Source organism: Schistocerca serialis, chromosome 9, assembly GCF_023864345.2.
Source record: "Schistocerca serialis cubense isolate TAMUIC-IGC-003099 chromosome 9, iqSchSeri2.2, whole genome shotgun sequence".
Taxonomy (NCBI): Eukaryota; Metazoa; Arthropoda; class Insecta; order Orthoptera; family Acrididae; genus Schistocerca; species Schistocerca serialis.
In genome coordinates, this window is record NC_064646.1 from 501,940,283 (window position 1) to 501,953,658 (window position 13,376).

At 39.2% G+C, this 13,376-nt stretch overlaps 1 protein-coding gene across 2 annotated transcripts in view; it reads left to right on the forward strand.

The window, feature by feature from the left end:
* The window catches only part of LOC126418780 (alanine--tRNA ligase, mitochondrial), an 85,685-nt gene that overhangs the window by 19,333 nt on the left and 52,976 nt on the right, over positions 1–13,376 (forward strand). For both annotated transcript variants that reach the window (XM_050085712.1, XM_050085711.1), the window contains exons 7-8: positions 6,261–6,408; positions 6,503–7,235. In XM_050085712.1, the coding sequence (XP_049941669.1) occupies positions 6,261–6,408; positions 6,503–7,235 (881 nt within the window). The remainder of the gene's footprint in view (positions 1–6,260; positions 6,409–6,502; positions 7,236–13,376) is intronic.

Genomic DNA, 13,376 nt, shown 5'->3' on the forward strand with positions numbered 1-13,376 from the left:
CCAGTCTCACTCCCTTCTTGACACTGCTGCCCTTTTATGTCATTCAACTCGTATAACTGCAGTCCAGTTTTTGTGCGATTTATACAACTTTCTGATCCCTGAATTTTTCCCCTGCTACCTTCATTTCTTCAAAAAGTATGTTCCAGTCATTATTGCCAAAAGCTTTTTCTAAATCTTCAAATGCTTTAAAATTAGGTTTGTGCTTTCTTTACTGTATCTTCTGACTTGTAGGTGCAGTATTGCCCCACATGTTCCTATATTTGTCTGAAACCCAAACTAATCTTCCTTGAGATCTGTTTCTACCAGTTTTTCCATGCTAATGGTAAACAGTTTGTGTCACTATTTTCCAGCCATGACTTCTTAAATTTATTAACTTATAAATAACAAAATAAAATACAAATAAAGGCAAAAACTGAAGAACCTTGGCAGGATTGTGAAGTTATATAAAGGAGGAAATAATGTCAGATATGTGGCTGTGTTCCCTCCCTCCCTCCCTTATTCTAGCTGTGCAAGCGCATTGGCACGTGTTATCTGGCACTTTCTGGCAACAGCTGAAATGAGCCATCTCTAACAGGTTATGGGGAAATATTGCAAATGGTGGTTGGAAAAGCATTAATTTCAAAGTAAACTTCCTTTTACGCAAGTTGAACAATGGGTGAGAATCTACAATTGGTTTCTTAAATCACAAAGTGTTTGACTCTTATTTAAAAATCAATTCTTTGATGACAAGCCATTTAGAAGAATTTCAAGCCCAGAAGATCAGACATTTATGTCATTATTAAAAATTTTACTGTCATGTTTGTGTGTGATATATCTTAAAAGTCTAATATGCACAAAAAATATTGGCATCATATGTGAAAGGTTAGCGTATTAACCATAGACACCAATATCATATGTGAAAGCTTTGCTTTTCTTGTAACAACACTTTGTATTTGAATTTAAACCATTAACTTTTCCTGTTTGTGTGTTCGTGCTACTTAACAGTGATGTTGCTATTGGCTGACTACATCACGTGTCCTACGCTCTGAATATCCACTGTCATTGGCTGGCGAGATCACTTGACATGAGCTATAACTGGCTTACAAAATCGCATCACAATCTCGATTTCAATGCTTCCGAAAGTAAGATGCGGTGTTTGGTGAAATTCAAATTTATACTTTCTTAATATGAAAATATGCAGTGTACATGTTTCTGCACCTCAGTGATCTTTCCAAATGTATTTTTTTTTCCTGAGTTTCATTTTCCAAAGTGCCAGGAAATTCTACGGCCGTGTATAAAACCATAACCATTCAAAGGATTGATAAGTTTTACAGTTCCGAGGGAAAATATACTGTCAACACAGGAAAATTGGATTTTCACCTGGGAAATAGCATATTTTTAACCGGGAAATCCAGAAAAAATCCAGGAATTTTTTCCCTTGTCCACATGTACACCCTGTAATCATGCTGGACTTGTCAAAGACTTACTCTCCTTCTCTGCAATCTCTGCAATGGAAGCACTTCTTTGCCACCAATCCATCCAATCAATACCGTCCTAATTACAGTGCCGAACCCTGCCTCTTCCAGTTTGTGCCACCATCCAACCGTAATCTTCCCACCCCTCCCACCTAATCACCTGATAGTCATCTTTCAGGAAGTCCTCACCTCCAACTTAGCCTTACCATTCTTCCCCAGGTCCCTTCCTCAGAACACCAACCTCTCAGTAGAAGAAAGAACAATAATACACAACCTCAAAACAAGTCCTGACCTAATCATCCTACCTGCAGACAAAGGTTCCACCACTGTTGTCATGAATCACAGTGACTGCCTGCCAGAAGGCCTCTGCCAATTGTCTGACTCCTCCATATATAAAGTTTCCCAGAGTGATCCCATCCCAAAAGTGCAACACAAACTCCAATCCCTACTTCAAGCCTTAGGCCCTTTCCAGAACATCTCCTCTGAATTCATTTCCCTCCTCACTCCAATGATATCCCGCACACCTACCTTCTACATGCTCCCCTATGTCCACAAACAAGCAATCCTGGATGCCCCATTGAGGCTGGTTATTGTGCCCCACAGAAATAATTTTGGCACTCGGTGACCAATACCTCCAATCAGTTGCCTGTAATCTCGCCTCCCACGTCAGAGACACCAACCACTTCCTCCACCGAGTCTGTGCCATCCGCACCCCTTTACCTTCTGGATCCTTGCTTGTCATTGCTGACGCCACCTCCCCATACACCAACATCCCTCGATCCCTTGTGCCCGTGATCTTACCACCATTGAACACTACCTCTCCCAATGTCCTTCAGACTCCATACCCATTACCTCATTCTTCGTACACCTTACTAACTTTATCCTAACCTGCAACTACTTCTCATTTGAAGGAAAAGTACATAAACAAATCTGCGGCACAGCCATGGGCATCTGCATGGCACCCTTCTATACCAATCTTTTTATGGGCCATCTAGAGGAGACCTTTCCAACCTCTCAAAACACCAAACCTCTAGTCTGGTTCAAGTTCATTGATCACATCTTCATGATCTGGACCCAGGGCCAAGACACCCTGTCTTTGTTCCTTGACAACCTCAACACCTTCTCTCCCATCCCCTTCATGTAGTCCTCCTCAACTCATCGCGTCACCTTCCCAGATGTTGACCACCTCCTCTTTGATGGCTCCATCCGCATCTCTGTCCACATGAAATTCACTGGAACCTTCCCTCCTCCACCAGCTTTTGTGAATTGCGCAGATGGGAGCTACCTCCGCTCCTGTAATTATCCCGGCTTCAACCTACAGTAACAGTTGCTGTCCCCACATCCTTCACTCAACAGTTTTGATCCCTTCTGTCCTATCATCTCCTCCACATTCTTGTCTTACCCTGTTTATTTGCAGCCCTCTGCAAATGTATCCTCCTTTCTTTCCTCGTCCTCTGCTTTTTTGTTCCTTTTTTCCCCCACCACCCTGTCCCACAACCTCCTGATGCTCCGTCTGTTAAAAGTTTTTTTCTCTCAGTCTACAAATGATATAAACCTAGGTTTACCTTTCCTTAATCTTCTAAGTCATAGAGTCAGTATTACCTTGCATGATCATACAAGTCTCTGGAACAATTACGATTACTTTTCAGTTTGGTGGATTAATGACCTAACTTAAAAATGGACTAATAATAGCTGTAGCAGCCGGAGACGGTGGTCATATGTGTGTGAGTTGTGTGAACGTGTGTGTTTTCTATTTCTGAAGAAAACTTATACGTACAACAGTCTTTTTGTTGTGCTTGTCTGTGACTCGGTGTCTTCTTTATAAAGTGAGTAGCAATAGATGCTTTTCATAATATCATTGCTAATGATAGAAAGGCTGTGGGGAGCAAACATAAAATGTATTAAAAGAGAACATACTGACCAATCATCATCCCATTTTGTATAGGAGATGGATATAAGAAAGTCACTTTCTCTTCTGTGAGGCATCTTCTGGTTTCTTCAGTTATCATTATACAGTCTGTTATCGATTTCTGTTTCAAATTCCAACTATATCTGTTAAACGTGTGACTATCTTTTTTCTTCTTGTATCCTATACCAATTGTGCACTTCCAGAATGAGATTTTCACTCTGCAGCGAAGTGTGCGCTGATATGAAACTCGGGACCTTTGCCTTTCGCGGGCAAGTGCTCTACCATCTGAGCTACCGAAGCACGACTCATGCCCGGTCCTCACAGCTTTACTTCTGCCAGTATCTCGTCTCCTACCTTCCAAACTTTACAGAAGCTCTCCTGCGAACCTTGCAGAACTAGCACTCCTGAAAGAAAGGATACTGCGGAGACATGGCTTAGCCACAGCCTGGGGGATGTTTCCAGAATGAGATTTTCACTCTGCAGCGGAGTGTGCGCTGATATGAAACTTCCTGGCAGATTAAAACTGTGTGCCCGACCGAGACTCGAACTCGGGACCTTTGCCTTTCGCGGGCAAGTGCTCTACCATCTGAGCTACCGAAGCACGACTCACGCCCGGTCCTCACAGCTTTACTTCTGCCAGTATCTCGTCTCCTTCTTTCCAAACTTTACAGAAGCTCTCCTGCGAACCTTGCAGAACTAGCACTCCTGAAAGAAAGGATACTGCGGAGACATGGCTTAGCCACAGCCTGGGGGATGTTTCCAGAATGAGATTTTCACTCTGCAACGGAGTGTGCGCTGATATGAAACTTCCTGGCAGATTAAAACTGTGTGCCCGACCGAGACTCGAACTCGGGACCTTTGCCTTTCGCGGGCAAGTGCTCTACCATCTGAGCTACCGAAGCACGACTCACGCCCGGTCCTCACAGCTTTACTTCTGCCAGTATCTCGTCTCCTACCTTCCAAACTTTACAGAAGCTCTCCTGCGAACCTTGCAGAACTAGCACTCCTGAAAGAAAGGTTACTGCGGAGACATGGCTTAGCCACAGCCTGGGGGATGTTTTAGAATGAGATTTTCACTCTGCAGCGGAGTGTGCGCTGATATGAAACTTCCTGGCAGATTAAAACTGTGTGCCCGACCAAGACTCGAACTCGGGACCTTTGCCTTTCGCGGGCAAGTGCTCTACCAGAGCACTTGCCCGCGAAAGGCAAAGGTCCCGAGTTCGAGTCTTGGTCGGGTACACAGTTTTAATCTGCCAGGAAGTTTCAATTGTGCACTTATTTCTCAGAAATGTTCGTTGTAATGCGTCCCCTTCCTCATTTCTGTGGTATTCTGTGGCTTTCTATGGCTGTTTAATATCCTCTTCTATTATTCCCAGCTGTAGCATTAAGGTCTTTTATAATCACAGTCTTTATATATGTTACAGTACCCTACAGTTTAGTGACAAACTCATCCTGTTCATCTGTTTTGCATCCTGTTTGAGGAGCATAATCCTGAGTCATAGAAAGAATACAGTGTGATTCAAAATGAATGGGACAAAAGGAAAGTATTTCTGTGGCTACGGTAACTACTTTATTTCAGAAATACACATGTAGACTGAAAGGTTAACTCTCACAGTTTAGGTTGGCAACAATGAAACAATGGAAAGTCACCATTGTCATTCAATGCTGTGAGATCCCTGATAGAAAAGGTGTATTGTGTTGCAGAAAACACAAAAAAATCAATAACAAGTGTTAAAAGATAGTTTTAGTTTTTAACGCAGTTTGGTAAAGCGACACCACAGCCACCCTATTTCTGCGGGACTCACAGCAGTAAGGTATCAAACAGTTAGCACTATTAACTCCATTCTTCGGGCTACGTCAGAAAAGCAGTACTGGATAGACGTCTGCTGTGTCACAAATGGAGCCCACATTGAATGTCTGTGAATGTCCATAGCAACAGTGGGAGTTAACCTTTCAGTCTATATTTGTATTTCTGAACTGAGGTCATTACCGTAATCAGAGGAATATTTTCATTTTGTCCCATTCATTGTGAATCATCCTATTATTCCTTCCATTATCATCTGTTACATACATTTTCCACCTTAAGTGCTTTGTTCATCAATTCAAACAATGGAAAATCCACGATGTGTCTGTGAGTTGCATTTGCGTAAGTGTGTATGTGCGCGCTTATGCGTGTCCATTGTTGGTGTTGGTGTGAAAATCTTTTTGTTGTGCCTATCTGCGACTCAGCATATCCGCTATATGGTGAGTAGCAACTTTCCTTCTCATAATATTGTGCATCAGTTCTTTAGCTACTGTTATTGCAACACCATTTCTTATTTCGTATGTGCCATATCTTATATCCTTTCCTTCATATCTCGCTTAGTCCCATCATTGGTATGTTCCTCTCTTATTATTTAATGGATTCTTGACTCCTTTTCTAAGGATATAACATTAATAGTCTGAATTCTTAGATATTTCTTTGGACAAATCCATCTTTCATCAGGACCATGTGGCCATCATACCTGACATTTGTTTTCAGTCATTTTCGTAGTCACAATGTTTTCACTGAACTATATTTTGGGAAAAACAACCTGTGACATACAACCTGTTGCAGTACTATGTCTACACAGTTTCATAGTACCTTATGTGAGCAACTGTATAAATCAAATATATAAGGTGATTTAAAAAATAGTTAACAGTAGATGAGTAATTTGTACTTATGCAAACAGAGCTGATTATGTAGGTTTTTCTGGATGTCTTGGAATAAATGTCTCTCTCTTTATAAAAAGACTGTAATGTAGCAGATTTAAGCAACTGGTTTACAATTAAAATGTTCAGTGACTTTTAGGTATTGTTGTTGCATACATTTTTCACAGAGAATGGTATTATTGAATAATTAATGTTGTTGTTCACAGCCTGAAGTTAAGGCGTGTCATCAGGAAAGCTATACATGTGGGTGAAAGATACTTTCATGCAAGAAAATCCTTATTGAGTGAACTGAGTAATTATGTTGCAGAGACACTTGCTGATGCTTATCCAGAAATCCCAAGTAATCTGAAACAGGTATTGCTAATATAAATGAATGTAATCATCATTATTTGTAATGATTACCAGTGTAAATGAAATTTTTCGTTTGCTTTCTTATATTTAACTGCAGGTGCAGTTAATCATTGGGCATGAAGAACAGCTTCTTGTTGATTTGGAAAACAATGCTGCAGTGGAATGGAAAAAGATTGTTAATGCTAAGCCACACTTGAGTTCTTTGGACATTACTGAAATGCCAGGGCTGGTGTTAGGGTACCAAGAGCTCCAAACTGCTGCAGAAAACCTGATGAAAGATTTAGAGGAGGAAGCTGGGATACGAAAAAAGCCTGTTTTACCAGGCAGTGTTGTCTTTAAATTGTATGACACATATGGTCTAGATGAGAAACATATCAGAGAATTAGCAGATGCAGAAGGAATCAGTGTAGATATGGAAGGTTTTCATGTGCAACTTGACAATGCTAAGTTAAGGACTAAAAAAGGTTTCACTGTTGCAACAGAAAATGAATTGAATTATGACACCATACTTCAGTTAAGGGAGAATGGAATTTATGCTACAGAAGATCAATATAAATATATGTATTCTAAAGAAAATGGTGTGTATATGTTTCCTTATTTGAAGTGCAGTGTGCAAGCAATTGTAGTAGATGGGAAGTGTGTAGAAAGAACACAGCCAGGAATAGAATCCAAGATAATTTTAAACAAGTCTAACTTTTATCATGAAGCTGGTGGCCAGGAAAGTGATAGTGGCTATATGGAACTGCAAAATGGTTTGAAAGTAGCTGTTAACAGTGTAACAAACTGCCAAGGCTACATTCTGCACAAAATTGTAATGGATACAAACAGTGGTAAGTTGTGTTTTACTTCACTGTTTCATATGTGACTCATTATCTTACTTCTGCAGTTTATCTGACAAAACAAAGGAGACTTTATCATTGTTTCATGTATGTTACCACTGTTCTTTGAAACTCTTGGTACAGTAGTGTTTTTGTGTAAAGTCTGCAGTAAAAATGTTAGTTACTGAAAGTATCAGTTCTATCATGTTCTCTTGCAGATGTAGCCAAACTAAAGTTGACAACTTCTAAAAGTACCTGTTAATTTTTCAGTAATTTCTATGGAAATATATTTTTAAATTCACATGATGATGTAGTTCACAAAAATACTGTTACTTTTATTTAAGTAATTTTATCAACTGAACAGCCTAAAACTGAACTAAAACAGACCACCAGAATGTCTCCTTACTTTGCAACAGCAGACTGTCGATGTCTATATTCGACATCTTCAACAAATATGGATCTCTTTGGTCAACAGAAGAAATAGGAACTACGATTTTCCTGCCTATTCATTGTTAATACCCATTTCTGTCAATGCTTTCGTGTTTCATTCTGTGACTGTTGTTCCAAACGCTAATGACTTCAACGGCGTCTGCATATCTTTGTCAGTCTGCTATGATTCGCTAAGTTGACATCATCACTAACTAATGTGGATTTACTAATTTGATTTTGGGAGGAAAGAAACTAGTGGGACAACTTGACTAAAAGAGGCATAAATGTATAGTCAGTTTGGTAATGTGGGACTGAGGCACCAATACAGTAAGCAGATTCAAAAGGATGTTGGTTACTGTAGGTGTGCGGAGATGAAGAGGCTTGCACAGGATAGACTAGGATTGAGACTTGCATCTAATTGGTCTTCAGACTGAATGCCACAACAACAACAACAGTGCCATAATAAAGAACCAAACATGATATACAGTGCTGGTACTCAAGAAAATTTACATCCGAATCTGGACATAGGATTGTGCACTTTATGCCGAATTATGCTTTTTAGTATGGTTCACGACGCCTGTTACCTGGGGCTCTCTGGCAACTGCTGCAACGAATCAATTTCTAACAGGTCATGGGAAAATATTGCGAATGTTGTTTGAAAAGTGTTACTTTCAAAGTAAATTTCGTTTGACACAAGTTGAACAGTGTGTGAGAATCTACAATTGATATCTTAAATCACAGAGCGTTTGACTCTCATTTAAAAATCAACTCTTTGAGGACGACCATCTAGAAGAATTTCGAGCCCAGATCAGACATTTACGTAATTATTAAAAATTTTACTGGTACGTTTGTGTGATGTATCTTAAAGTGTAACACGCGCAAAAAGATCAACATTATATGTGGAAGCTTAGCTTCTCTTGCAGCTTATTAATCTTCGAGACCAATATTATTTGTGAAAGCTTTGTCTTTCTTGTAGCAACACTATGTATATTAATTTAAACCATTAACTTTTCTTTTTTGTGCGTTCACGCTACTTAAGAGTAATCTTGCTATCGGTTGACGACATCACGTGTCCTGTGCTGTCATCAGCTGGCGAGATCACGTGACGTGAGCTATGACTGGCTTACAAAAGTGCGTCGCAGTCTCGAATTCATTGCTTTGGAAAGTAAAATGCGGTGTTTGGTGGAATTTGAATTTATACCTCCGTAACACGAAAAAATGTAGCGTACATGTTGCTGCACATCAAAGATGTTTCCAAAACCTGTTTCCCCCACCCCCTCACCCCCTGGGTTTCGTTTCTAAAGTGTCGGAAAATTCCACGCCTGTGTAGAAAACCATAAACATACTAGGGATTGATAAGTTTTACAGCGCCGAGGAAAAAGTGTATTTTCACCCAGGAGAAAGTGTATTTTCAAACGGGAAATCCGGGAACTTTTTTTTCTTGTCCATGTATACTTCCTGTTTATATGTCGCTCCAGATATCCTTTGAAACTATTGCATGACTTTTATTTAATTTATAGGGCTTTTAAATAATGGTAAACGTGTGTTTGTTTTCTTTCTTTCTTTCTTTTTTTAAATAATACTTAGTGGTTTGTGATTAACTGTTTCCTCCTACCATAGTTAGTTCCCTTGCATAGCTAGATAAAACATTACAGAGAAACACAGAAACAGCATTGCACAGGCAACTAGGTTTTAGACATTTCTGGATTGTCGAACAATGTGCACACCACGGACAGCTCATTTCGCTTATAAACTTCCAGTGCAGAAAAAAATGCATTGTGGTTTGAAGAATGGTTGCACCTGTTGCATCTGTCAGTACTTCCTGTCATTTCCTCTTGAGAGTGGATCAGCAGTTATTATAAAGATGTTTTGTAAGAGTGTTTTTATAAGTATAATTTACAATCTGTTGATACTTCACCATGTAGCCTTGGAATAGAATGCTCTGTCTTTGGAATTACATCAGTGGATGCTTGTTAGGTTTAACTGCACCTGTTCAGAATAAGTATTTAATGCAACTGGTTACAAAACATGGCCGTACCAATTTGACATAGACAAAGCTGTTGATATATCCAGTTTCTTTCTGTGATCATCTTCTAAGAAGATCGAAAAGGGTTTCTGCAAATAGAAGATACAGTGAAAGTTTGATTTTACATTCTCCGATTTTACATTTTTCACAATTCTACACCATAAATTTGTAGCCTCTTTGAAAAACCCATAAGATCAGTACTAAAAATTCTCCAATTTTATAAGGTTTACCTCAGTTCTAAGTTCTTACTCGATGTCTCACTCATTTTCATACTATTTTCTTCCTATTGACATTTGATGTGACTGAATGTGTTATGAGTGGCACAAAAGACAGATGGTTCACACCACAGGTGGTGGTAGAATTAAGGGAATATTTTAGGTCGTTGTGTAGAGGGCAGAAGTGAGGGAGGAAATGCTGACATAATCCACGATCAGTGTTGTCAACATCACTTGTAACATTTAGCTTAACTGTGCAATTATGTTACAACCACTGCTAGGTTGCAGAGGTAATGGAAAAAACAAGATAATCGATGTGAAGTGTTACGGACCGAGCCAATATGTGACAATGGGGCTCAGCCACCAACTTTTCTTGCGCCACTTATAACACAGTCTCATCTTTTTGCACGTATTTCCAATGTACTGTATTCAGCAACAGTATCAATCATCGACCTTTTAAATTCAACACTGGGTCTTGAAGAATATGCTCAGTCATAATCGAGGAAACATCACTCATTTCCGGCTAATGAACTCTTATTGGCTGGCGACTCGTTAATCACCCAATAGCCAGGGCAGCCACCACACCACGCTAAAACATGTAGCATAAACTTGCCTACTGTATGAGTGGAAAGGGGGAGTAGTCCCTCAATGGCAGGAGTGCAGGTAGGCGTGAAAGCATTTTGTGAAATGCTGAAAATATATTTTTCGTGCAGATGTGCTATGACAGAGATGTCACACAGAAATAAAACAAGGGTTTTGCAATAGTTTTTAAAGTCTTTCAACTTCAAATCTGACACGATACAATTGCTACAACTGCATACACTACTCATGTATGTGCTTTGCACCACACACTATAGATCGTACAGGTTGGAAGCAGTGATAGAAGTCATGAAGCAAAACTATAGCAACTGAACTTTCTTTCAAATTTACATTTTACACAGCGTACGGAAATTCACTCAGCTGACTTCTAATAAGCCTCTGACTTCAATAGGGGAAATAAATTCATTTTTTCAAGAGTCTGTTTCTCACATCAAGCCTAAAATAACACTTTAACAATGGTGAGCATATGAAGTGCATTAAACAATAACAAAAGTGGTGACAAAGTTTGTCATTAAGCAGATGTCCGCGTTTATGCTTACGGTTTAACCACCTAGTTGCTGTGATGTTTTCAGTTTAATTCAACGTGTTCATAATTTTTGCCTTTTTCTGGGTGAGCACAAAGAATTCTGAAAACTTGTGTTTTGAACATACTATTTGTGGTCATAGCATGTAGGAAAATAGCTCGATTACCTTGTACCCAGATTCCAGTTTCAATTTTTGATGACATTTTACTTGCTGTTACACATTTGTGATTTTTTAAGAACTGATGAAATTCTTTACCACGAATTATTGTGTAAAGATTGTATTTTACAATTAATTTCCTTCACTTAAACAGATTCTGTACAAAGTATTGGAGAGGACTGCAATTTTTAATCATAAATGCCACGTACCTGTGTTTTTGCTCATATTTTGGGGAATTTTAACATTTCCCTCAATTCAGCAGGTTTCCTCAATTTTGTGTTTTGTAAGTCTGGTCTGCACGAAAACGTAAAATAGGTGTTTCACTGTATTCCTGCATCTACATGATATTCTACAAACCTTTGCGAAGTGGATGGCAGAGGGCGTTTGTCACTTGTGCTGTGGTTGGAGCCATTTCAGAATTGTATTTAAATAAAATTGGGTGGCAACCCCAAGGTAATATAGAGGTGTATGTCTTCTCATAGTTTACAACTTAATATAAGAGAAGTTTCTGTGAATGTATTTGCATGGGGTGTTATTCCATCATGTGGTGCCCCAAATTCAAACATTTCTTAAGGTATTCTGAATTCACCCCCTTGTATGTGTTCTTTTTGACATACATTTAACTCTTTTTCTAACAGTGGTGGTGCTGGGGGAGGGGAGGGTGCGTTTGTTGACATCTTTTTGAGTCCCTCCTTTTGGCTGTATATGCCTACAAAACGTGTCCCAACCTCCTCTTCGTGGAGGCTCATAATGGAATTTTTTGGAAACTCATGAAGCCAAGGTAAAGTTTTCAGGGCCTAAAACATGTGGATGAGTTATTCTTGTACTCAAGAATGTTTAGCAGAAGTCTGCTTTAGGACTGAGAATACTAACTGCTGCTTCTCAGTATATTTATTCCGGAATAAAAATTTGTCATAAATAATATATCTACTTTTTCCAAACTGACATCTCAGTTCATGAAATCAGTACTACACAAATATTTAAAGTCAGTCACTTTGGGTCAGAAATGTATCCCTTATTCAGGAACACATTTCCAATAACTTGCCAGCAGCCACGAAAACTAATAAAGTTCAGTTTAAGAGGAGCATAAAGGATTTATTGGTGGCCAACTCCTCCTACTTCATTGACAAATTTCTCAGTAGAACCAACTGATGCATATATATTATTAGTAATATCAAACTATGTGAGTTTTACATAAAATCTGTCATTTGTATATCTTGTAAACTGAGTTTTATCTCTGATGATGTGTTACTACAATAACCTAAGAATTATCATGTGCATGTGAGTGTATTATTTGACTAACTCTGTATCCATGAGGACCATTTTGCTTGGGATCTGTGAAAGATACATTAGCATATCTGTTTTTCATTGTAAATATGTATCGTGCATTTTTGTTTTATGACATGTTCTAAATTCTTGAGCATCTCCTCAATATGGATCTATGAAACAAAAAGTGCACCTTATCTAATCCAAGAGCAAACATCTTCGTTCAATTTGTATCCATTAGACTTGAAAGCAGATGCAAAACTCTGGTTATTTATGCTCCTTAATAGTGTTATTGTGCTGTAGAGTGTGTAACACAAATATAATACAATGTGTTCCACATCGAGGATTAATCAGAAAAGAATAATTTTACTTATTAGGCCGTGTCATTATGAAACACTAAAACAACTGAAATGCCCATGTTTTGACTGACTTTGCAGCAATCCTCTCCAGAGCAAGTTAGTCACCGTGAAGAGGACAGCTGCAAAGTTGGTTGAATTGTCAGAATTTTAGTTGTTTTAGTGTTTCATAATGAGGCAGCCTAATACCTAAAATTAGTTTACTCAAACTGGCATTGGCTGTGGAAGTCTACAAACTTACCTAAGCATTGCAGTAGGTCAGTTTAGGCAGTAAAATGTTAACTCTGATAGACAAAAGACTCTCTCTCTCTCTCTCTCTCTCTCTCTCTCTCTCTCCCCCCGCCCCTCCCCCCCACCCCCCCACCCACCCACCCACCCACCTACCCACCCTTCTCTGAAGCTGATAACACGTAACCAACTGAGTAAAGGGAAAGCCAATGCTGTCTGTTGCATGACAACATTCCCAACTGTACTGTAGTACAGGTAGCAGTCTCTTTCAAGATCCCTGATGTCTGTAACATCTTTGAAAATGGTGTGGGAGTGTAACATAGTCTTTTAAAAGCCATCCTCCTTCTGAAGT